The sequence below is a fragment of the Protopterus annectens genome, chromosome 6.part0 (assembly GCF_019279795.1).
Source record: "Protopterus annectens isolate FY-2018-M chromosome 6.part0, PAN1.0, whole genome shotgun sequence".
Lineage (NCBI taxonomy): Eukaryota > Metazoa > Chordata > Ceratodontiformes > Protopteridae > Protopterus > Protopterus annectens.
In genome coordinates this window covers 1,164,806,060-1,164,832,475 of record NC_056737.1, presented here as the reverse complement: position 1 = coordinate 1,164,832,475, position 26,416 = coordinate 1,164,806,060, and the positions used below count along the sequence as shown (strand labels likewise).

Genomic DNA, 26,416 nt, shown 5'->3' with positions numbered 1-26,416 from the left:
CATCCTCAAAGTTTTGACTTGAACGTGGCTGTCTGAAGTACACTTGAGTGAGAGCTTACCATAACAGTAGATGATCTACTTTTCACGTGTTTACTTCATAACACTGAAATTTCAGAACATTGAATTTCATAACACTGAGACCATAACATCGAAAATTCAAAACACTGAAAACCCAAAACATTGAAAGTGTGCTTCATAACATTGAAAATTACATTGCACAAGTAAATATATCACCTCCACCTACAACACCATCTAACTAACAAACACACTTTCTACTACGTTTCTGTAGGGGGACAAGTCCCTCTGCACCCCCCCCCCCGGTAAATTAAATATACCAACTCCAAGATAGCACTACATTGGAAAAAAGTTAATTTCCTAACCTTGGGAAATTAACTTTTTTTCACTGTAGTGCGATCTTGGAGTTGGTATGTTTAATTTCTGGGGGTGTTGGGGGCACAGCCCCCCCACAACCCCTGCAGAAATGTAGTAGAAAGTGTGTTTGCTAGTTAGGTGGTGTTACAGGTGGAGAGGATGTTATTTACATAGACATTGTAGTTTTCAATGTTGTGAAGCATACTTTCAATGTTCTGAGTTTTCAATATTTTGGGATTTAGATGTTTTGGTCTCAATGCTATGAAGTAGACCCACTTTTCATTGCCGCAGTATTCTTTATGAAAAGGATATCCACCTAAGGATAGCTGTACATCTGGCCAGCATACCAAAGCCTTAGGCCCTTCCAAGCACTGTACGTCAGACACAGGTCCTTCATCTGAGACATAAGTTACATAAGTGATGTACAAGCAGTCAAAATTGAACTGCAGCAGGATAACCAGAGAACCCAAGAGGAAAACAATAAAATGTGCACATTCAAAAAGGGAAGAAACGAAAACCCCTTGCCCAGATGGCAAAAAAAAACCTGACCAGGGGGAAGCCGTAAGGGGCGGAATACTGCAACAGTGAAAAGTAGGACATCTACTGTTTTGGTAAGATTTTACATAACCGTACTAAATCCTTCCTTATCACTGCTGCTATATGGCTTACAAAATGGACAGTACAAAAGCTACCAAAGAAGTTTGGAGGAGTATGAAGCAACATAAAAGCACTGCAAAAACCAGGAGGATGGATCTGGCAAAACCTGCTCTAGCCCAAAAAATTGTATTCAACTTCTAGTTCTTAGTAAAGGTATGCAGAAGACCAAGTAGTAGCAAACTAGGACCTTTAAAAAAAAGCTCCAGAAGGTGCCACTGCCCTAATCGAATGAGCGCAGACAGAATAGGGAAAAGTACAGTTTTGTACCTACCATAAATGTAGATGTTCGAAGATCCACATTGCTGCAGTCCTAACACTTGGGTAGTCCGCTGTCCCTCGGTCGGATCAGAGCATTTGACTGACATCAGAACGCCTCAGTCTTTTCTTGCCCCAGATGTCAGAAGACCCTAAAAAGAAAGGTCAAAACCCATAGACAACAGCTAAACAACCAACCAGCCTAACACCAAAAATATGTACAATATATACAATATATACAATATACACAATATACCTCAGATGGATAACCCAAGCCACACAACCACCTCAAACTACAGAGGGGAAGTAGGGAGGGTTGACTGCAGCAATGTGGATCTTGAACATCTACATTTATGGTAGGTACAAAACTGTACTATGTTCTTCATCTCACATTGCTGCAGTCCTAACACTTGGGTAGAATCCCAAAGCAGAGGTAAGGGAGGATGGCTAAACTATAATGAAGCAGGAGCTGCCAAAATGCCCTGCAACACAGCAGTGGCAAAACCAGCCCTAGATTTAGAGTATAATGGAAGGTGGTAATGTCTAGAGAAGGTATGCACTGAACTCCAAGTGGCTGCCTCTAAAATATCCTTAGTTGCCACCCCCCTCAAAAAAGCTGTTGAAGTGGCAGTAGCCCTAGTGGAATGAGGCCTAATCCCAGCTGGAATCTCTTTGCCATGATGGGAATAACAGAAAGAAATGCAAAATCCAATCCACTTAGAAATAGTTTGTTTTGACACGGGCTTGCCCTGAGAGCACAAAGCAAAGAAACAAATAACTGCTGAGATTGTCTGAACCCTTTAGTTCTGTCCAAATAATATAACTGCCTGTGTACATCTAAAGTGTGCAAAATCTTTTCCCCTTTATTTTGGGGATTTGCATAAAAGTAGGCAAATGAATAGTTTGGTTTAAAGCCACACTAGAAACCACTTTAGGCATAAAGGAAGGATTAGTAATGAAAGATACCCTATCCTTATGGAAAATTAAGAAAGGCTCAACTGCCATAAGGGCCTGCAATTCAGAAACCCTTCTTGCAGAGGTAATGGCCAACAAAAAAGCAGTCTTCCATGACAAATATTTCAACTCAGCAGTAGCTGCAGGCTCAAAAGGTTGTAGAGTGAGTTTCTCCAACACAAAATTGAGATCCCAAGCAGGAGTAGGAGCCCGGGGTCTTATATTCTTCGCCTCTAAGAAATTGCTTGAACAAAGGATGAGAAAACAATGGTGGGTCACAATCGTAATAAGCTGAAATTGCTGCAGCATGAATCTTAATAGAAGAGAAAGACAAACCTTTGTCCAATAACTCAGTAAGATATTGAAGAGCCACACTTAAATCAGGCTCAGAAACATCCAAATCCTTAGCTGCACTCCAAAACAAAAATCTCTTCCATTTATCTGCGTACACTTTCCTTGTACTAGGCCTTCTAGCTTCCAAAATCACATTCAAAACTTGTTGTGGAAGTTGAGATCCTCTATGGTTTAAAACAGAATATGCCAGGCTGTTAGGTGAAGAGAGTTTGACATTGAGCAAATGACTGTCCTCCTGGGACAACAGATGTGGAATCAAAGGCAAAGGCCATGGAGGCTTCCAGACTTCTCAGTAATGGGTACCAGTGCTGTCGAGGCCAATCTGGAGCTATCAAAATCATCCTTGGCTTGTCCTGTCTGACCTTCAGAAGTACCTTTGGGAGGAGAGGCAGAGGTGGAAAGGCATACACATGAAGATTTTTCCAACTGAAAGAAAGAGCATCCGCTTTCCAAGCTGTGGGATGAAACCTCTTTGTGCAAAACTTTGGCAGCTGGTGGTTTAGTGGAGAAGCGAACAGATCTATGTCTGGAGTTCCCCAAGACACTGTCAATTTCTGAAATACATGAAGATCCAGTTTCCACTCGTGGGGATCCATGATTTGTCTGCTTAACATATCTGCTAAGGAGTTCTGTGCTCCTGGCAGAAACCTTGCCTGAAGACTTAGTTGTAAACTGAGAGCAGTCTCCCACAAAATCATTGCTTGCCTGCATAGAGGATAAGAATGTGTTCCCCCTTGCTTGTTGATGTACCACATAACAGTTGTGTTAGAATCAACACCTGCCCTGGAAGAAGTAAATCCTTGAAAGCTATTAATGCAAACTGGACTGCTAACATCTCCTTCAAGTTGATATGTAGATGCTGTAGTCTGACAGGCCACTTGTCTTGTATCCACTTTCCGTTTAGATGAGCTCCCCAAGCTTTGTCCGAGGCATCTGTCGTTAAAATTTGACTCTCCTCTGGCCGGGTCACAGAGAGTCCCTTGTTTAGGTGACATTCCTGAGCCCACCACAAAAATTCCTTTTGAATGCAAGGTATTATTGAATGACAGTGTCCAGTTCCTGGCAGTGCTGTGTCCATACATTTTGAGATACCATTGCAACTTCCTCATATGCAGTTTGGCATTGGGAAGCACCAGAATACAAGATGCCATGAACCCTAAGCTTGAAGGACTGTCCTTGCAGTCAGCCCGCTGAAGAGATAGATGATGGAAGTAAAGGAAAGATTCTTTTGTTTGTCGGGGTTAGAAAGGCCATCTGGGATGCTGTATTCAGTCTCACACCCAGAAAGCACATGTCTTGAGAGGGTACTAGACTGGACTTTATTTCGCTCACAGAATACCCCAGGCATCTTAGCACTGCTATCACATATTCCAAATGAAGAAGAAGCTCGTCCTTCTTGAGCCAGAATCAGGCAATCGTCCAAATAAGGATAGATTTGTATTCCTTTCAGCCTGAAGAAAGCTATCACTGGAGCCAGAACTTAAATCAATACTCAGTAGATAAGCCAAAGGGCAATGCAGAGAACTGATAGTGAGAAGTCCCAGTCCGAAACACAGATACTTCCTGCAACTTAGCCTGATAGGAACATGAAGGTAAGCCTCCTTGAGATCCAAAGTTACCATCCAGTGATCCTTGCCCAGCAGAGGTAAAAGCTGTTGTAACGTCAACATTTTGAACTTGGGAATGTCCAGATAAGTGTTGAGGATAGATAAATCCAAAATTGGTCTCCACGTGTTCCCCTTTTTGGTACAAGGAACAGGCGAGAATAAAATCCTAGGCCCCTTTCTGGCATAGGAACCGGCTGTATGGCCCTATTTGAAGTAACAGAGAAATTTGCTTGTGAGCCTCTATTCTTTGTTGAGGAGGAATGTCTGGCATGCCTTTGAAAGGAGGCAAGGTATGGAAATAAAACCTGTAACCGTGATGAATGATATCCAATACCCATCTGTCTTGGGTAATCAAACTCCAATTTCTTTGAAAAGTGCCAACCTTCCTCCCAAAGGTGCTGCCAGGCGAGAAGGTTCTGGCAGCTGAAAAGGTAGGTCATTGGGTTTGTTTTACTAAAGGACTGACCCCTGCCCTCACCTGAAGACTGTGCAGGAGAACTCCCTGTTCTAGGCCTGAAAGAGCCCTGCCCCTGCCACGTCTAGATCTACCCCTAGACTGGGAATCATAAGAAGGATACGTCCACCCCTTAGTAGGCCAATTTCTACTAAACTTTGGAGGCTGAACCTGCAAAAATTCTTTAACAGTCTGCATAGACTTAGCCTTGTCTTCCATTTTAAAACTGCCTCAACAGGGGAACCAAACAAGACATCAGATTGCAAAGGGGCATCCAAAATCCTAGTTTTAACATGGTCAGATAAATTTTGATCCCGCAGCCAGGCATGCCCGCGAACTGACCCAGTGGCAGCCACCCTAGGCAGGCCTGTACAGCATCGAAACCACATTGCAAAGAGTGCTTACCCACCTGTTCAGAAACATGCACCAAATCTTGTAACTCTTTACAATCAATACCTTCCGCCAGAGCATCAACCTTAGATTTCAACTGTGAAAGGAGATAATTTTGATATTTCAACATGTGAAACTGGCAATTCAAAGCTCTCATGGCTAGAGTGGAAGAAGTATAAACTTTCTTTCCCCATCTATCCAAGGCCCTGGCCTCTTTATCTGCAGGAACCGGATTCTTGACAACAGAAGCCTTAACACCCTTAGGCCCTGGCTAACAGTTTCTGGGTCTGCCCTAGGACTCTTAAAAGATACTTATGAGCTTCAGGCACCCTGTAATACCTATCAGGTTTAACAGGAGCAGGAGGCAAAGAATCAGGATTAAGAGAAGCCTCTGCAAACACATCTTCCACCACATTCAGAACAGGAGGTATAGCCAAAGGCCTATGCTGGGGTAAAACAAAAATTCCTAAGCCTTTTCCTGGAATCAGAGAAGTCCTGACCTTCCCATTTAAAATGCTCTCTCATGGAGTGAAGGGTCTCTGAAAAGAAAAATCCTCAGGAGGAGAAGCAGAAGGAGTAGAATCATCCACATCAGAATCAGAATAAGGAGAATACTCCTGCAAGTCTTCACTCAGACACATCCAAGCCTGCTCATAATCCCCAACACAGGTTCCATCTCTTATCAGGAGGGGCATAGAGCCTCTAATTAAAGTAATTAAATCTTCTGCCATTTTAAGCATGTGCTTCTTGGGCACAGCACCTGAAGAACTAGGAGTGACACCCACAGAAGCTAAACTAGACCTGCCTCTAGGAGAAGCCTTGAAGCAGAAAGAGAGGGCCTAGACCCTTAGGAAGGAGAGGAGTACAGTTATCTGAGAAGCCCTACAGCCTGACCTGCCTCCTGGGAGGCCACATCCTGTAAAATCAAAGTTTCCCTGGGACTCCAGAGAGGCCTCCGTCGTAACCACCGGTTCCACTGTAAAGAACCGGTTCGGACGACTCCTCTAACCTAGGTTTAACTGCCTTGTCCTTGCGCTTTCTTTGAGGAAGCCCGGAGCATCCGACGGCATTTTGTAATTGCACCTTCCCAAAGACCAACCTGGCACAATCCAACCTCCGCTTTATAGTGCGTTTATTAAACCTAGCACAAAGCGGCACCCAACAACGGCTCAGGTCCCCAAACAAGGTATACACAAATTATGGTAATCCCTATGGTATCTGTTTCCCACAAGAAATACAGTTATTCACTTTTTCTGACATCCGTAAACCACTGAGGCAAGAAAAACCAAAATATTCTAACCAACTCTGACTTCGGTCTGAAACTCCAAAAATTTCAGAACGCTGAATGGCACTCAACACTGCTTCTGCATCGGACCATGCGGCAAAAAGACTGAGGATATGGCGCCGGTCATGATTTGTACCCTGACGTTCTGATGTCAGTCAAATGCGCCTTGACCGACGTCAGCCTTATACTCTGATATTCGGGCCGACCGAGGGACAGCGGACTACCCAAGTGTTAGGACTGCAGCAATGTGAGATGAAGAACATCAGCTAAACCCAATTTCTTGGCATGAAAAAAAGTTGCTCAGTTTTTCCATCATCATAGATAAGTACTAAGCTAACTGCCCTTGTGGGCCATTTTAAGCCTAGCTAATTATCCCATGTAAGAATCAAACCTTGCACCTTGTGTCTATAAGGTAAACATTTCAACTATTATACCAACTTCCCACCCATAATTACTAGGCATCTCATCCAAATGACCTCCACCCCCTTCTTAAAGTACAATACAGTATTAACAATCCATCTACATGGTGAAGGAGTAGAACCTACAGTCTTCTGCATCAGAAGCAAGCATCCTACCTGTTGTCCTACTAACACTGCTTTAAAAGGAATAATGAAATGGAAACCTTTAAACTGGCATACCATCATAGGTTCATAGATTAGTACTAGGCTAACTATCCTTTTGGCTATTTTAAGCCAAACCAATTACCTCATGTGAGAATCCAATCCTGTACCTTGGGTCTGTAAGGTAAACACCTTAACTATTGTGCCAACCTCCCACCATTTTTAGTCTTACCCACATAATATCTGTTCTGTCTATGTAAATCCAAGTATTGTACAACCCTCTCACTGCTATTTTCAGAAGAAAGAAAAACGAAGGAAGCTGAATGGTCTGGCTCATAGACAAGTCACTGACCACTTTAAGCATACATGCAGGATTGGTTAGAAGAAAACTTCATCCCTATGAAAAAAAAAAGAGGGACTGCCATAACAGCCTGTAACTCAGGGACTCCCTTGGCAGAAATCAGAGACAACAAAAAGAGTTGCATGCACACAACTGCAAGACTGAAGAAGCTGTTGATCCAAAAGGTGGAGGGGGTCAGCTTCCCATGAACAAATAAAAAGAAGTTATGTCTTACCATAACGTTCCATCTGTATTGTTGATCCTTGGTCAGTCATTACGTATGGTTATCGGTTCCAACCTCGGAACAGAGCTGGCCATTTTCTAAGCTCGCGTCGGCTACAAACTCTCGAGCTAAACTCTTACCCATAATCCCCCTCTCCCTGTTACCTCAGACTGAGTTTGCAAGTCAAAAGAAGGTACCGGATGGTGAGATCCACTAGAAGCCACAGGAGGGGGAAGGAGGGAGGGTCGTAATGACTGAACGAGGATCAACAATACAGATGGAACGTTATGGTAACACATAACTTCTTTATCTGATATTGTTAATCCTTGTTCATTCCTTACGTATGGGACAGAGTCCCCCAACTACCTCTATTCCTGGGAGGCTCTCATGGAAGGACATTCCTGAGCACCATAGAACCACAAGATGCCCTTCCCCTGGAGGCCAAATCCAATTTGTAATGATTGATAAAGGTATGAGGCGTAGCCCAAGTTGCAGCTGCACAGATGTAATGTAAAGAAGCTCTGGCATGGAAGGCAGCAGAAGTTGCCACTGACCTTGTCGAATGAGCCTTCATGGTAGTAGGCAACGGAATATTACGTTGTGTATAAATGAAGGTCAAACAGTCTTTCAACCATCTAGCTAATGTGACCTTAGCAATAGCAGATCCTAATCTAGGTCCAGAATAGGCCACAAATAACTGGTCAGATTTACGAGAGGACCTAGTAAGTAAAAACGGATTTGCCTGTGAATATCTAGGGTATGTAGGCAATACTCTCCTCTGTTTGAATGATTAGGAAAACAAACTGGCAAGTCAATGGTTTGATTAATGGACATTTCAGAGATCACTTTTGGCAGAAATGAAGGATTAGTTCTCAAAGACACTATCTCTATGAAAAATCAAGTATGGACTCTTGATGCATAAAGCTTGAAGCTCAGAGATATGTCTGGCAGAAGTAATGGTGACCAAAAACAAGGTTTTCTGTGACAAATATTTGAGGTTGCAAGAATAAGCTGGTTCGAAGGGTGGCATTGTCAGAGCTTGTAGAACTAATGACAGATCCCATGGTTGAATAGGTTCTCTAAAAGGTGGCTTCAGATGATTCACACCTTTTATGAAGGTCTTGCACAATTTGTGTGACATAAGACAGGAGTCTTGGACACCCTCATGGAAATTAGATATTGCAGCCAAATGAACTCTAATGGTAGAGGCCAACAGACCCGATTGAAAAAGGTCGGCCAGATACTCTAGTATTATCGACACTGGTGCTGAGAAGGGATCTACTTGTTTTTCTTTCAGCCAACAGGTAAATCTTTTCCACTTGCTTAGATAAGTAATTCTAGTGGAAGACTTATGAGATGCAATGAGAATGTCACGTACTGGTAAAGAAAGATCATTCTGCCTGCCAATAAAGGGAATTGGAGTAGCCAAGCTGTGAGCTTCAGTTTGTCCAAGTTGGGATGAATCAGGTTCTGCGATGTGAGATCAACTCCGGGATTGGACGGAGAATCCATGGTTGATCTAGTAAGTGAGGCCAAAGGAAGGGGAACCAAATCTGACAAGGCCAATATGGTGCTATGAGGATCACCTTGCTCTTCAACCGACGGACTTTCTTCAGAAACTGGGGAATGAGGGGAAAAGGTGGGAATGCATAAAGAAGACACGAGGGCCAATCGAGGACTACAGCGTCCCTGGGTGACTGTCCCGGAGGGGGAATCAGGGCGAAGTAGTTGCTGCATTTGCAGTTTGTCGGGGATGCAAAGAGGTTGCAGCAAGGATGGCCCCAGCGGTGGAAGATCTCCACCACTATCAAGGGATTCAGGGACCACTCGTGAGGTTGTAGAATGCACCTGCTGAGTCTGTCTGCTATCACGTTGGAACTCCCGGGAATGTGCGTTGCTAGAAGAAAACGGTTAGTAGCCATCGTCCATTGCCATATCCTCATGGCCTCTCAACAAAGGGGGTAAGATTTGGTTCCACCTTGTTTGCTGATGTACCAGACCACCGCCACGTTGTCTGATTGAATCGCAATCGTCCCAGACGGCAGCAGGGGATGGAATGCTTGCAACGCCAGAAGCACCGCCCTCAGCTCTAGAAGATTTATATGCAGTTGGGCCTCCAATTTGGACCAAGTGCCTTGGACTGTCTGTCCCTGACATAGCCCCCCCCACCCCATCAGGGAGGCATCCGTGGTCACTGTAGCCTTGGGCCGCTGGGGGGAGAAGGGGCGAGACCATTGTGACAGATTGTGTGTCATTCACCAATTTAAATCCTGTTTGCACCTGTGGGTTACTCGAATCTTGGCTGAAAGAGGATGCTGTAAAGGATACCATTGGGTGAGCAGTAGCCATTGTAGAAGCCTCATATGAAACCTGGCCAGAGGGACAATGGTGATGGAGGCTGCCATGGAACCCAACAGCTGTAGGGCAGAGTGAGCTGTGGATTTCTCCCTTGAAAGGATTGGGATCAGTTGTTGCTTTATCCTTAGAATTCTGTGCTCTGGAATGGCAGCTCTACAGTTCTTTGTATCCAAGATGACCCCTATGAATTCTGTGGACTGAGATGGGATGAGATTGGATTTTTGCCAGTTTATGGTTATGCCTAGCCTTTGTGCAGCGAGGAGAGAGTATGCCAGGGCTTCTTCCAATAGATGTCTGGTGGGGTGGAAACGCAAGTGAGCTGTGACAACTGCCATGCACTTTGTGAACACTCTGGGGGCTGTAGAGAGTCCAAAGGGCAGTACTCTGAACTGGTAGTGACTGGCTCCCGCATGGAAGCGCAGACATCTTCTTGATGGCCTGTCCACTTTTATGTGGTAGTACGCATCTTGAAGATCTATCGAGCACATTCAATCATCTTTTTCCAAAAGCGGGAGGATAGACTGTATTGTGACCATTCAGAATAGAATTTTTGTACTCTCACAAACTTGTTCAATACACTGAGATTCAAATTGGTCTCCAGTCCCCGGTTTTCTTTGGCACCAAAAATAGTCTTGAGTAGAATCCGGATCCTATCTGGTCTGGAGGGACTATTTGGATGACTCTCTTTCTTAGCAGCTTTTCTATCTCTAGTGCTGCTTCTTCCCTTTGACTGGGTGGAACGTCGGGAAGGTTTTTTGAAGGGACAGGACAAAGATCAAAGGGGATATGATAACCTCTGGTTATAATCCTTTGTACCCAAGAATCGCTGGTGATGGTTAGCCAGGCAGAGGGGTACAAGGAGAAACAACCCCCAACCACCTCCAGAGAAAAGGAATTGGGCCGTTTTTCAGGAGCGCTGGCAGGATTGGCCAGGGAAAGAGTCCCTGGAACCCTGGTTACATGGACCCCCCTCTGCCCCAAAAGGAGCTTCTTCCCTGTGAGTTTCCCCCTCTGCCTCTAGGGGAGAACTCAGCCTGTGCGTCATGGAAAGGACCCTGACATTTCTTGAACCATATGTTCCCACTCTTTTGGTTTCAGGAGAAAGCACATTGAGGGGAAGAATAACGGACACCTATGGCAGAAAGGGTCTTACCGTCCTGTTCACATCTGGCCGGTGTGCTTTTAACTTTGGGTCCAAACAACGAAGAGGCCTTAATGGGAGCATTAAGAAAGGAAGCCTTAAAGGGTTCCACAAAATTGCACATGCGCATCCAGGCTTGTCGTCTTAAGACCGCAGCTAAACCCGCAGCTCTAGCTGCTCCTTCTGATGCGTGAGATATCATTCGCATAGAGGAGTTCGACATTGACTCAATGGTGGCCAGCTGAGAGGCCACTTTGTCTTGGACCTCATCAGACACGGCACCAGCCAAGGTTTCAGAGAGCTCGGAAATCAGATCTCTTTGAAGCCTAGTAAAGTGTGCCATATAATTCAGGGACCTGATAGTAAAGGTCACTGATGCAAAGGTGTGCTTCCCTATCCTGTCCAGGGCCCGGGACTCTGTTAGGCGGATGGACAGTCTGGCTTTCTTCTTCCGCCAGATACTTTTTTGTTGCGGCCACCACCACCAGAGCATCCACAGGAAGACCTTTAGACCAATGGGGATCTGTAGCAGAAGGGGACAAAATCTTATCTGGCCTCCGGGTAATAGCCTCGACGGTGTCAGGAGCCTTCCACGCATGCTGCACGATGAGCTGGATAAGTTCATCAGCAGGTGGAGTAACCCAGGAGGTAGGGGGCCGGGCGCGAAAGGCCTGCAGGAACACAGACTCCTCAGAGGTCGGATTAGAGGACTGCCAGTCACCTCTCTGTTTAAGGATTTCGAGGATATCACCAAAGGATACCTCAGAGGGTGACCGAGGGGATCCTTCCCCCTCATCAAAGTCTGTGTCTTCAGTGAGGGACTCCTCTGTGGAGTCCATGTGCTTCCTCTTACACAAACTTTTCTGGTGGACTTCCTCAGAGGGAGAAGCTAGGTAAGACAGCTGAAAAGGCGTTTCCTGTGGGAATATCTCCTGAGGCCCTTGCACCCGGTGTCCGCTAGGTGCGACTTGTGAAAACAGTGTACCAGAGGAGGGTGGGGGGATAGACAGCACAGTATTGCCAGCAGAAGCCTGAGCCTTCTCCATCAGTTGAAAAGCTGATCCACCTGAAGAGGGGTGAGTGTCCAGGACAGGGGTCACCACTCCCCTACGTGGCTCAGCCTGCCGACTTGGAGTCCCCGGATGGCTGTGGAACAGCAAATTACGCGTGTCACAACTGTCATCCTGGGTCATAGCAAAACTCTCCTGCCACGAAGGCAACTGCGGTTCCGTAGTGAGATCCATAAAGGGAACCACAGAGGGGGAAGACTGTGCTATATCAATGGACTTCAAAGGCAATGAAGAACGAGAATAAGAAGAGGTCTTTGGAGATAGGTGATCACCTCCCAAGGAAGGATAGGTCCTGGGGGGTGGAATACCTCTGGCCAGAAGCACTTGATCCACAAGACGCAACAAGTCGTGTTCGAAAAGGCTTTTAGTGGACCTCACGGAGACTGAGGGAGAAACAGGTCTGTCCACAGAAGAGACAAGCTTGGTGCCCACCTCACCAGTCCACACCGAGAGAGACTGGACTACGGGTGTATGCACCGAGGAAATCATTGGTGCCAAGGTCACGGTCTGCACTGACACAAGGATCGATGCCGAAGTGGTTGCCAGTACCGAAGCTGGAACCGACAAAATTGGAGCCAATAACTGTGGTGTCGGTTCCGAGTAAGATGTCGGAGTCGAAGTGGTCAAGGTCTGCGCCGACTGAACGGTCGGCGCCGATGTAGTAGTCGTAATAGTCTGAACCGAGAAGCCCCTTGGTGCTGATATAGTAAAGGCTACAGGAGAAGATGGAGCCGAGATCACTGATGGTGCCGAAGGTCTAGGCACCGAAAGCACTGGGGCTGACTAAGTGAGCTCCGAAGCAGAAACTTTAGCCTTCTTACGTCTTGGTTGGCAGGAGTCCCCAACCGGGGACAAAGGCAAAGACTTGGCCTTAGTAGGATCATCCAAAATATTCTTATGGGCTATAGGAGAGGTTGAAGCCTCCGACCCAGAAATAGCCTCTGAAAAGGGAGGTTTGAGAAGTCCCTTCAGCAACAACTTATTTTTCCTTTCCAACAAGGTTCTGTTAGAAACATTTTTACAAATACCACAGGGCGGGTCAACAGATAAGTGGAACCTACCCAAGCAATAAATGCACAAAGAGTGTGCATCTGATGTAGGTAATTTATGTCCACAATCAGAACACCTTTTAAATCCTGGACTACCTTTCTTATCAGCCATGAAGGGGACAGTAGAAAGGGTACCAGCAATGGTACAAAAGAATACCCGAAGGTATGAAGAAAAGGAAGAAATTATCAACGATGGTAAGGGAGAAATGCCTCGCGGTAAAAGGTGCAGAGTAAAGAGAAGAAAACTCAAGAAAATATGGTCACTAAATGCGATAGGGTAAGAGGCAACAAAATAGAAACTTTTCTGACAGAAAAAGTTATATATATGACTAGTCTGACAACAAATATCTATACTTAGCTCAAGAGAAGCAGCTTGACACAACCGAATGGGAACGCGGCAAACGAAATCTGAAATAACAGGGAGAGGGGGGTTATGGGTAAGTGTTTAGCTCGAGAGTTTGTAGCTGACGCGAGCTTGGAAAATGGCCGGCTCAGTTCTGAGGCCGGAACCGATAACCATACGTAAGGAATGAACGAGGATTAACAATATCAGATCATTAAATACAAATCAAATTCTAAATTAAGGTCCCAAGAAGGGGGAATTGGCTTTCTTGGATGCCTGTCAAAACATGTTTAACCTCAACTCTAGAGGAAAGTGGCAAATCCAAATGTAGACAAGCAGAAACAGATGACAGATGAGCTTGAACAAATGAGTACGCCAAGCTAGAAGTGAGCAACTCACACAAGAAAAACACTGCAGGAATATACACCAACAGTTTGTGTATGTGACACCAGACAGAATATCACTTCCATTTAGCAACATAACATCTTCTACGTGTGTTTTCTGGCAAACACCTCTCTCTCTTGCCAGGTTAAAGAGAAGAGGGGACAGATACTGTCTGGGCCAAAAGGGAGTTGTCAACAATATTTTGTTCCTATCCCACATGATCTTCTGTAGGACCCTTGACAACAGAAAAAGCAGGGGATATACAGCAATATCCCCTTCCAAGAAAAAGACAGAGCATCACTTGCCAAGCCAGAGGACTTGGTGCTCTGGAACAGAACTTGGGAAGTTGTCTATTCAGAGGGGAGGCAGCCATATCCTCTTGAAGAGTACCCCACTTTCAGGAAATCCTCATGTGAAGCATCCACTCTTGAGGATCTGTCCTGGACCTCCTCAGATTATCTGCTACCAGACTGTGCTCTGATGGAATGTAAACAGCCTGAAGAGTCAAATGATGCCAAACATCAAATCGTAAACTAAAACAGCCAGCCTGCAAAGAAGATCAGACTTGTGCCCCCACTCTTGTTTATGTACCACATGACAGTGGTGTTGTCTGTAAAAATCCTGAGGGGACCTGGAACTCTGAGGGAATGCAAATCCTGTACAGCTAAAAGCAGAGCTCTCATTTCTTGATGCGAACATGGTCTTTGACTTGTTGGTGAGAACAGACTCTTTGGACCTTGACATTGTTTGAGGAAGCCCCTCAACCCATGTCTGAAGCATTTGTAAATGGCTCTTGGGTGGGGGAAGGAACCAGAGAAGAAAGACATGAATTCAGGGAAATCTGGTGAATCCACCACTGGAACTCCTGTCTGAGAAAAGGCAAGAGAGGGATGGGGAAGTCCAGAAGATGACAATTCTATAACCAAACTGTTTTGAGGTACCACTGAAAGTTCTGCAGGTGGAGCCTGGCCAAAGGAACCACTGGAATGATGGAGGCCATAAACCCCATGGTTCAAAAAAATTCCCTAGCAGAAATCTCCTGTAATGGAAAAGAGACTGGAAGAAGACAGTTAAAGAAAGGACCTTGGGATGAGGAAGAAAAACTATCAGTGAAAGGGTCTGAATTCTACATTCCAGAAAATGTGGTCCTGTGAAGCTGAAAGAATCCATTTTTGACACTGAGCATGAAACCCATACTGTGAAGAAGGGGAATTGTGAATGTGAGATCCTAAAGACAAAGCTGCTGAGAGGGGTCATGAACAAGCACATTGTTCAGAGATGGGAATATATGAACACTGTGGAGCCCGCAAAAGGTTATGAAACAGGTAATACACTTGCAGCAGAAACATCAAGAGACAAAGCAAAGAACTATTAATATGAGGAAGAAACAGACAAGCATAAACACTTAGTGAAGAGAGGGAATTTTCAGGAAGACATATTTCAGGTCCGGAGATACTAGAAAGGCCAGAAGTGAAAGAACAGTGAATGAAGAGTCTACGTTCTGAAAGAAAGGACTTTCAGAAATGTGCAGAGAAAGAAGAGAGCTAGAATGGGTCTCCAAGACCCCATCTTTTCTGGGGACCAAAAACATAGTAAAATCCTTTGCCTTTCAGAGTATGAACTGGCTGAACAGTCTTTTGAGACAAAAAGTCTTGAAGAAGAGGAGAAAAATGAGGGCGTTAGCAAAAGGAGAGGGATGCATCATTCCCGAAAAAGGAGGAAGGGATTTCAACATTAGAAAGTAACCATTTTCGATGACTGAAAGAACTCAAGAATCCGTGGTGATGTGTTGCCAAACTGGATAAGACTGAGTTAGAGCAGAGAAAGGTGAAAGTCAGACAAAAGCAGACTTGTTGGGAAAGGAAAGCTTCTGACCCTTAAAATCCTAAGTAGGCTTCTCAGGAAACACTCTCTTGGAGGGTCTTTTACCATTCAAGGATTGCAATGAGATGTCAATGCACCAAGGGACTCTTGGAAGGGTAGTTCCTTTGAAGCTTAGCAAAAGGGGGGAGAAAACAAATTTGTTTGAAGTCCTGCATAACCTTCCCTTTATCCATTTTTTTCTTAGGAGGAACCTCCACCCTAACAAGCCTACGAAGCTCTGTACCCTGCCTAACCACAATAATGGAATCAGGGACTTCTTCCCTTCACAGGAGTCTGAGGAATCCTCCTAACCCCTTCAGCTATAAGCTGCGGATCCCCTTCTTGTATGCAGCAGATGTAGGCTAAGCCGCAGAAAAAGTGCTGACAGCCACCCCTGTGTCTGTTTTCAGTGGGATTGCTACAGAGGGAACAGGTGTCAGAACTGGATGGTCCTTGGGTTCTACATCATACCCTACAGAGATATCCGGCAGAGGCTGGACAGCAGTCTCCAAGAGCAGCTTTTTGGATTTCTTCTTGGTATGTGGCTGGACATCCATGCAGTAGGAATCGAAAGCCATAGCTCTCAAGGCCAACAACTTCAGATGCTTGTTCTCTAATTATATGGAGAAAGAGGAGAAAGATGGCTGCATGGGGTCTTTGGTACAAAGGCCTGGCAAATATCGCACCAACTGTGATTGTGGTCTGCATTTAAACAGGAAATGCACTGTTCATGTCTGTCTTTATGGGACAGTCTGCCTCCCATACTCACATTTCTGGATGATATGTAAAACAAATAACCAAACAAAAGAAATAGAAGGAAGGGTCCCCAATGAAGCATTTACCTTTGGCACCATAGCTGAAAAAAATGTGTCAAATGACTCACAGACTGAATTCAAAAAACAGCATTCGGACTAGCAGCAAAGAAGTTCTGAGGATTTAGTGCTCGTATGTCACTTATGTACCTCACACCTTGGACGTAGGACATATGTTTGATGTATAGAGCCTGGAAGGGACTAAGGCTTTGGCATGTTGGCCGGATGTACAGCTATCTTCAGAAAGATATCCCTTTTGTAAGAAATAATGCAAGAGTGATAAGGAAAGAGACCTGGGTGCTTATGTGAGCATTTTTTTTTCATTAGATCACGTTTCCATCACAGTCAAGTAAGGTAACCATTTAAAGTGTCAAGATGCATAATGCTGAGTCTTGGAATGTGCAGAATGAATGACCAAAAATTCAGACTTGCATATACAAAGTCAGAGACTGCTGTTTCTTGGAATATTCCTTTTTCTCTGACCTATGTCAGTCTTGGAGTGGGTATATGTATTAAGTCTGGGGAGGGGGTATTAGGACTTGCCCACAACACCTGGCCTCCACCCTGGCAGCCATATGTCTACCTGAAACTCACCATCCACCAAGAGACTGTCCAACAGCATCTCTCTCCTACTAAGACTAGGGAAATCCACTCAGAAGTCCTGGTCAGTTTCCATTAGTCACCATAAACATGATTTTTGCAGTTCTTCCAGAAAGCAGGCAGAAAGGCCAATGGGATTAAAAACTAAAGAAGCACTTTTGTCTTTAGTTAAATTCATGCATGTAGTTGAATTAAGTTGCAATACACTGTGTTACAGAATGTGTCTGTATGCTACATCTGTAAGAAAGCCAACAGCTTAACCATCTGACACTGTCTCCTAAAAAAACTAAATGAGTACGACTGTATGCTTGCTCAATGGACACCGCGAGTTTTCTGAAAATTGACAAAGCTTACAAGAGTTTGTGAATAATGAAATGTGAAGACTAAAAAGACAAGACAGAACATAAAAATAAAAGTAGGACAGCAAACTCATATTTAACAAGAGTAGACAAAATAAGAATACTAACATAAGATCTCAAAGAGCATTATTTTAACACTTAACAAAACACACTGGCATGGGGATGTGGAAATAAGGCCATCTCTTTACTTGTACATGCTCAATCTAAATCAGAATTAAACAACTTAATATAAAAACACTCTTCTTTTAGAGAAAAAACTAATAGCACACAGGAGTTGCACAGATACCTCGCAACCTCTTAGAGCAAGAAATCTGGACAAAGGCCATAACTAAAAATGAGACAAAGGCCCAAAAACAGGGACAATTTTAAATATTGCTCTTACAAACTAAGAAAGTTAGAATTAATACATTTTGCATTTGCATGAATTTTCTGAAGGGTATGAAGTGAAAGTCAAATGTCTGTCATTACTTTCTAACTTCAATCTTTACTGATTTGACACTAATTTGCCAGAAAAACAATTTTATGAAAAATGGACCACAAATACAAGTTTAAAAACTGGATAGTTGAGCGGTATGGCTGCAGTTTCTATAATGGTAATTCAGTTTTACAATACGTGCTATAAACGAAAAAATACTTAAATACTGGAGTCACAGGAGAGTAGGATCAGCCTGTGCTGCTGCAAAGCAAACCTATGGCATGAAACTATGGTAAAAAGGCTTGCCTACATTCGCAAATGTAGGTGGCATAATTAAGCTGCAGCTTTTTGTGAAACCTGGTTATCTTGACTTTAAATGAATGATTGCTGCAGCTCCCAATCACTTACAAGATAGTTAAATAAAAATACTAAGAATATATTCCGCCCTTTTCAAACCTAGCAAGTGTACTGTTGTGTTCCCCTGTCGCTCGCTCGCTCCTGCCATAAGGAAGCCTCCCTCAACCAACCCACCGCGTGGCTCCTAGATTTAAGTGGTGACGCCGAAGAACCTAAATCACAGTGCGAAGGCACAGGCTGTTTGCCAGCTATCACCAAAAGCTTAATAATACTTCCCCAAGGATAATTTTGGGAAGCCTCCCTCAACCAACCCACCGCGTGGCTCCTAGATTTAAGTGGTGACGCCGAAGAACCTAAATCACAGTGCGAAGGCACAGGCTGTTTGCCAGCTATCACCAAAAGCTTAATAATACTTCCCCAAGGATAATTTTGGGAACCCTCCATCAACCAACCCACCGTGGCTCCTAGATTTAAGTGGTGGCGAAGAACCTAAATCACAGTGCGAAGGCACAGGCTGTTTGCCAGCTATCACCAAAAGCTTAATAATACTTCCCCAAGGATAATTTTGGGAAGCCTCCCTCAACCAACCCACCGCGTGGCTCCTAGATTTAAGTGGTGACGCCGAAGAACCTAAATCACAGTGCGAAGGCACAGGCTGTTTGCCAGCTATCACCAAAAGCTTAATAATACTTCCCCAAGGATAATTTTGGGTAAAATCTAAACCCTCAACATATTATTATTAAGGCCTGAAAGAGTCTTGCAGGCAGGAAACACAACAGTACCTAACATCTAACTTGGCAGCCTTCCCCCTAAACAGCTTCAAATCCCTATACTTTTCTTGGTTATCTATCTAGGGATTTATCAAAGAAGCTGGTCGTAAACTTAACCTGAAATTAGCTCATGTAACTGTGCTTAAGTACTAAGTAAAGTATACTACAACTGTAAGTAACTCAAATAGCAGCCCCGTTACTTACATGTAGCCGGCTTTAAGACCTTGCAAACTCCTGACTTGTGTATCCTCTGACGTCAGCGAGTTTTCATAAGTCCTAACACTTTTTCCGCCCTTTTCAAACCTAGCAAGTGTACTGTTGTGTTCCCCTGTCGCTCGCTCCTGCCATAAGGTATGGTCTAAATTGCATAAAAGTACATTTTTTACCTTCTGCTTTCGAAGTCTGCAACCTATATGTGTATAACCAGTTTATGGTGTAACTAAACCTGAGAAAGTGACAAGATAATGCTTTAAAACGACCTAGCGTCTGATTAATTACTGCACATGGTTTTGTTTTGGGAAACGCTCTGTCGCAGAACTATCTGTAGCTACTTAATGAATGCAACCTACTAGATATCAGTTGAATTATATACAGAAACTGAAGCAACTATTCATTTTTGTGATTTCATTCTTCATGTGCACTGACTTGTTTGGTCGGTAGATTGTATTAGTCTTGCATTATTAGCTGCTAACGTGGTTTAACATCTGGCGTTAAAGGAAGTGTAATTGCTACTGTTTTAATGCGCCGTAGTCGACGTGCATGGTTGGCGACATACTTTGATTGAATTGACATGTTTATTTCTTATTTGACTACAGTTACAGTGTTATATGGACATTAACATAGCCTATGTGAGCCTAAACACTCACCTACCCATCTAATAAACCTAGCGACTATAAGTTAACCTCTCTGTTTAGTCAAACAATAGCGTTTTAAGGTTTCTATCTGAGGTTAATATTACTACCATATCTAAACTCTATTTGTTCCTCTCCTTCAACATAGGAAGCCTCCCTCAACCAACCCACCGCGTGGCTCCTAGATTTAAGTGGTGACGCCGAAGAACCTAAATCACAGTGCGAAGGCACAGGCTGTTTGCCAGCTATCACCAAAAGCTTAATAATACTTCCCCAAGGATAATTTTGGGTAAAATCTAAACCCTCAACATATTATTATTAAGGCCTGAAAGAGTCTTGCAGGCAGGAAACACAACAGTACCTAGCATCTAACTTGACAGCCTTCCCCCTAAACAACTTCATATCCCTATACTTTTCTTGGTTATCTATCTAGGGATTTATCAAAGAAGCTGGTCGTAAACTTAACCTGAAATTAGCTCATGTAACTGTGCTTAAGTACTAAGTAAAGTATACTACAACTGTAAGTAACTCAAATAGCAGCCCCGTTACTTACATGTAGCCGGCTTTAAGACCTTGCAAACTTCTGACTTGTGTATCGCTCGGCTGGCCTCGCTTCGGGCTCGCTCCGCTCCCCACCCTGCCCCCATATCCCACCCGCCCCCACTATCTCTACATTTATGAGGTCAGTAAACCCAACCCACTAACTCTAAACCAATTACAGTCCCCTACCAATTGAATACCTCTCATCCCACAATCCCGCCCATCTACCAATACCTTAACAGGCATTTTCAAAAGCAACCTACGCTGACAGCCATTTGCTTATACATAATCATGTGCAAAGTAATAACCATTATTTCAATACTAGCGGTACTATTACTTATCCCTTACTTTGCAACCAGATATGAAAACTACACTCTATTTGGTATTCATTTCCCCAATGGACACACATGCAAATATACAAATCATCCCTCCTATCCTACTTCTACTATCATTTACCCCACTACACCATACTTCAAAACTGAATACTTAACTCAACGATACCCCAAAGTAACTACTACTAAACATAGTCTAAAGATACTTTTTAAACTACTAAGACTAATTGACCAACTGAAAAAATGTATAGCCAAAGATGGGGATATACACCCCAACCCAGGCCCAATTACCAATCTTGACTCCACTTCCTCAAATGTAGCCTCAAAATCTTCCAGCACTCTCCTTATGTTTCATCTCAATCTTAGAAGTATAAATAACAAGGTTCAGAATCTTCATGCATTATTAGCCATGCATCTCCCAGACATTATGTGCCTAACTGAAACCTGGCTTAAACCATCCACAAAGGATGAAGAGATACTTCCACCTGGGTTTAATATGTTGAGGGTTGATCGGATAAAAAAAAAGGGTGGTGGAATAGCGGTAATGTTTAGAAATACTCTGAATATCATATTGAACCCAATACAACCCCCTAAGGTCGCTAATATGGAGCTAATTGCCCTACAAATATGCCTAAATAAACATAAGACCATTAATCTCATTGTAGTTTACATTCCTCCAGGGAAAAACTTAGAAACCTTGGAAGTAACCCTAAATTGGTTAACCATAAACTACCCCCAAGAGACCATCATACTGGGAGACGTCAACATAGACTGGACACAATTCTCTGACCATATTAATCCCCCACCTATTAACCTATATGGCTTTTCCCAAAACATTACTTCCCCTACAAGAATTGGTAATACTAAGCAAAAAGAAAGCACCATCGACTGGATTCTTACCAATAAAGATACAAATAACTATACCACAGGTACCCTCCCCAATGATCTCAGCGACCACCTAGTCACATACATAAGGAAGGACAAAATGGCTATCACAAGACCTCCGATATATAGACTTATTAGAAATAAGAAAAAATTTCTTCCAGAACTTTTCCTAGAAGAACTTAAATCCTGTAACTGGTCAAGGCTAAAGTCACTTCCCCTAGATGAGAGTGTGGGTTATTTTAACGACACATTTCTAAAAATACTGGACTCCCATGCACCAAACCGCCTTATAAGATCAAAAATTCGCATAGCACCATGGCTAACTAAGGAAACAAAATCAAAAATTAAGCTTAGAGACCAAGCTTGGGAAAAGTGGCAATCCACGAAATTGCCCTTAGATCGTATTAAATTTCAGCAGCTAAGAAATTCTACAAAGTCACATATCACCCAAGATAAAAACTATTACTGCCACCTCCAGGACAAACATCAGAATAACCCAAAAAAGTTTTGGGCAGGTTTTAATAACCTTCTTCACTCTGGGAAACCCTCTACTCCTACCCCTACTAAACTTACTGGTAAAGACCCGGATGAAATAGCCAATACGTTTAACTCATGTTTTACTGAGACCATCCAGTCCCTAGCCGGCAAGTTACCTTCCTCCTCACCTTCCACAACTAATCCTACCCCCCTCACAACCAATACTGCTGGTAAATCTCCACTTGCCTTTAACCTTCATCCAATATCCACCTCCTATATTAGCTCCCTATTAAAGAAACTTAAACCATCCAGCTTATCGTCCGATCGACTCCCAGCTGAATACCTACAAATAGCATCAGATGTTATAGCCTATCCTATCTCCATTCTGATAAATAGAAGCATTACAGAGTCTAAAATCCCCACTATGTGGAAAATATCATATGTCATCCCACTTCACAAGGGCGCCTCCACAGAAATATCAAATTTTAGACCTATAGCAATAATGTCCCCAATAGCAAAAATTATGGAAAGATGTGTTCATAAGCAACTCCTCCACTATCTAACTCTAAATAATCTTTTGTCTAACACGCAACACGGCCCCCCATCACAGTACAACCACTGCCCTCCTCTCCTTTGTTGACTCAGTCAACTGCAACCGAAATAATAAACTAATTACCTCTGCTCTCTTTCTGGACTTGTCAAAAGCTTTTGACATGGTTAATCACCAAGCACTGCTCCACACCCTGAAAACTATTCACCTAGACTACTCAGCCCTAAGCTGGCTTGATGCCTACCTGTCAGGGAGACAACAAGCTGTCCAGTGGCAAAGCAAGCTATCTCAATTACTACCAAACACCATAGGAGTTCCCAAGGCTCTATACTGGTCCCTTCTCTTTTCTGTATTTATAAATTATCTCTATTCAGTAATCCCTAATGCAACCTGCATTCAATATGCAGATGACTCCACTCTGATCTGCTCCGGCCCTCCATAATCTCCAAGTAATTACCCAAAACTGCTTTGCTGCAGTTGAAACATGGTTCATTGAGAAGAAACTGATCTTGAATCCAACAAAAACCAAGCTACTACTAATTTTCCCCACCTCAGCCTCTTCCTTAGCACAACACCCTACACTTACTAATAATAGGACCTTCCATGTTCAGTCCACAAATGGTACCATCATAGAGCCTGGCACTAATGCCAAACTACTTGGAGTTACTATTGATCACAAGCTCAAATTTGATATGCACATCAGTCAAACTATAAAAACTGTAAACAAGAAACTAGGCTCTATGTATAGAATTAAAAACTTTCTAACCCCTACTACCAAACTAACCATTGCACGTACACATCTTCTCTCCACCCTACTGTACGCCTCCCCAGTATTCTCCTTCCTTAATAAAACTGAGCTCAACAAACTCTCTATGACTTATAATCATATTGCCAAATTCGTAACAGGCGAACACCATACTCATCACTGCCTAAACCTAAAAAACTAGCCTGGTTAGAACTCCCCAATCTTCTTAAACTTAATCAACTTACTGAAGCATTTAAAATAATCAAGGAACCACATAAAACCCCCTCAATAAACAAACTTTTCACCCCCTATTCTAATCTCAGCTGCCTTAGATCCTCCAATAGTGAACTAGTACAAACAATCAAAACTAATAACTTAGGTGGGGATGCTCTTTATGCTAATTCCATTGGAAAACTATGGAACTCCCTTCCTAGCGACCTAAGACTAACTACCTCCCTTAGCAAGTTCAAAAGTAACCTCAAATCTTTCCTAAAAGCGCATTGGCTATGTTCCTGTACCAAACCTGACTAGTCCTAAAAATCCCAATACTATCCATGCTATCTCCCGATGCCATTTTTCTCTCTCTTATTCTACTACTGCCCTACTAAACTATAGTACAGGATCTCTAGCTCACTGTAACACCCCCTATTTATGAATCCCTATGAGCATTATACTCGATATTTCTTTACCTATCTCTTGGAGCCTATAATATCATCTTTAATAGTGTCCAAAGATCCTATGTTTTCATTAATCCACTTATCATATGAATTACTTAAGTTATAGCTAATTTTTAACTTGATGTCTCTTCTTACTATGATATCCAAAAACTGTTACTATGTAATGCAAACCTAAACCTTGTCTCAATTATGAATATGTTTTTCTTTTTTTCCTTGAACTTTCTTGCAACTGTTATGTTTAAACTTTTTGATTACCTTACCATGTTATTTTGAAATTGTTGAAATGTAACTCAAAACCTTTTGTACTGTGGAGCTTTTCTCCCCGGGTCTCTGCTGAAAAGGGATATGTATCCAGTTGGACTAACCCGGTAAACAAATGTAAAATAAAAATAAAATAAATAAATAAAAATAAATTCAGCTGATCATAGTCAATGTCGGACTGCTCAAAGCTGTACTGAAAAACAATATGCAGGAACTGCTAAAATAACTTAGAAAGACACACAGACAAATACTACATAGCTAAATGAAGACAACATCTGCAGTAAGCTGAAAAAGTGGACTAAAACCAAAATCCAATGACCAAAAAACTGTACGGTCTGAAGTCCTGGATAAGTGCTTCAGTCAACACACCTAAATCTTACATGAACAGGACTACCTGTTCTCAGCTGAAAATGCTTTTGTAAATTATACCAAACTCTGATGCAAATTCTCCCACAAACTGTGCCAAACTAAGAACGTCTGCCGAAATAATTCCAAAATTATATCTGATTTCCTAAAACACAGTAGTGTAACTCTGAATGATTCAGTTGTCAAAGTCTTTAGATTCCTTTTTTTTAATTAAATAAAAAAGTTAAAATTCCAAACACTCACTGTTCCAGACTGCGGCATGGCAAATACATCAATCACTCTAACGGTGTAATCATCAACAAATTCACCAAGCATCAGACCCATTACTTCCATAGGTACACCAGCCCGGCCATGTTTCAGCATCTGCAAATGTACACAGAATGTTAGCAGTCTGTCTGAAGAACCAGTAAATTAGGACTGAATCAAAACAGCAGCAATGACTGTATTTATCTGTGACAGAATGCAAAACCAGAGCTGTCAATATTCAATGTGCAGTATGTACAGCATGTATTCAGTGCGTTCTGTGAGCTCTGTAACATTTCTGAAATATACTACTTTGCTTCAACTACTTCACTTGCAGGTACCCAAAGTTTCAAAACTTCAAAGCAACAATTAAGATAACGTGACACAATAAAATATAGAAATTGCTCCTCACACACACTGCTCTCCAATGTCGAGGAATTAAACGTCTGTCTGCTGTACAACCTATCAAACATCCATTTACAACACAGCAGAATTACTACTTGAAATCATCTGCTTCAGTTCAAACTTAAATTAGTCCCATGTTTCCCCAAAATATTCATATGCAATAAACATACCCAGGGAAACAAATATATCTGATATTAGCTATGTTTCACTCATCCCTCAATCTTGGGAAGCTTCTGTGCATGCACCATGTCTGGTTTAGTCTGTATTTTGTGTTTGTCAGTCTATGAATATGCAAAACACTAACATTATTCCATGTCTAATGACAACTGAAAAGTCTTACCTTTAGCAAAGCAAGAGATGATATATACACCTGTTCTGCTGTGTCCACTGCTGGGGCATCTGCTGGTGGACCCTGTGAAACATCAACACACCACAATTAGCTGACTATGGTTTCTGAACTCCTTGAGCATATCAAACTTGTATACTTCAGTAAAGTCAACAACTTTGCCAACAGTTGTATATCCTAGGTGCTAACACTTGTATCAAAAATATGCCTCAAATGACCAAAAAAAAAAATAGTTACAATGTTAAAGTCAAAAGCCCCAGATGTCTGTATAGCTGTTCAAAATAAACTTCAGTATCAAAACAGTACAACAGCGTTATAAAAAATGCAAATGCAGTGCCTTTTTATATTTACTTCTGCCAACTAAGGAAATAAGTCAGGCACAATAACTACTGATGGACAAATGGGCAAGCTTTCATTTTGCACACTCGCTGTCAAGTGTCAGCGATTATCTGTGCACTTCATCTAACAACAGTGTGACCATAAATAATGCTAGGATGACATGATTAGCTGCACCAAAAATCAAGCAGCTAATTTCTTCGGAGTTGTCAACTATGAGCTAAAGATAACTTGCAGATTAGGGCTGTGGGAGCACTTTGCAGGTATCTGCCAAGGGCACTGTAGGAGAGAAACACATCACAGCTCCCTAGGTACAAAAGCTGTGAACAAAATACACTGCTATTTGCCTTATGGGCTGTTTGAAAAATTAGCACAATTTATTTCCAAATCATCAATGCTCTGTCAACAGCAAGAAGCATACTAGTTGAGA

At 42.8% G+C, this 26,416-nt stretch overlaps 1 protein-coding gene across 1 annotated transcript in view; it reads right to left on the bottom strand.

Moving 5' to 3' along the window:
* The window catches only part of PSMD14 (proteasome 26S subunit, non-ATPase 14), a gene marked incomplete at its 5' end in the record, with an annotated part of 1,148,793 nt that overhangs the window by 811,976 nt on the left and 310,401 nt on the right, over positions 1-26,416 (bottom strand). Inside the window, 2 exon segments of the mRNA XM_044074781.1 lie at positions 24,900-25,019; positions 25,645-25,716. Coding sequence (XP_043930716.1) covers positions 24,900-25,019; positions 25,645-25,716 — 192 coding nt within the window.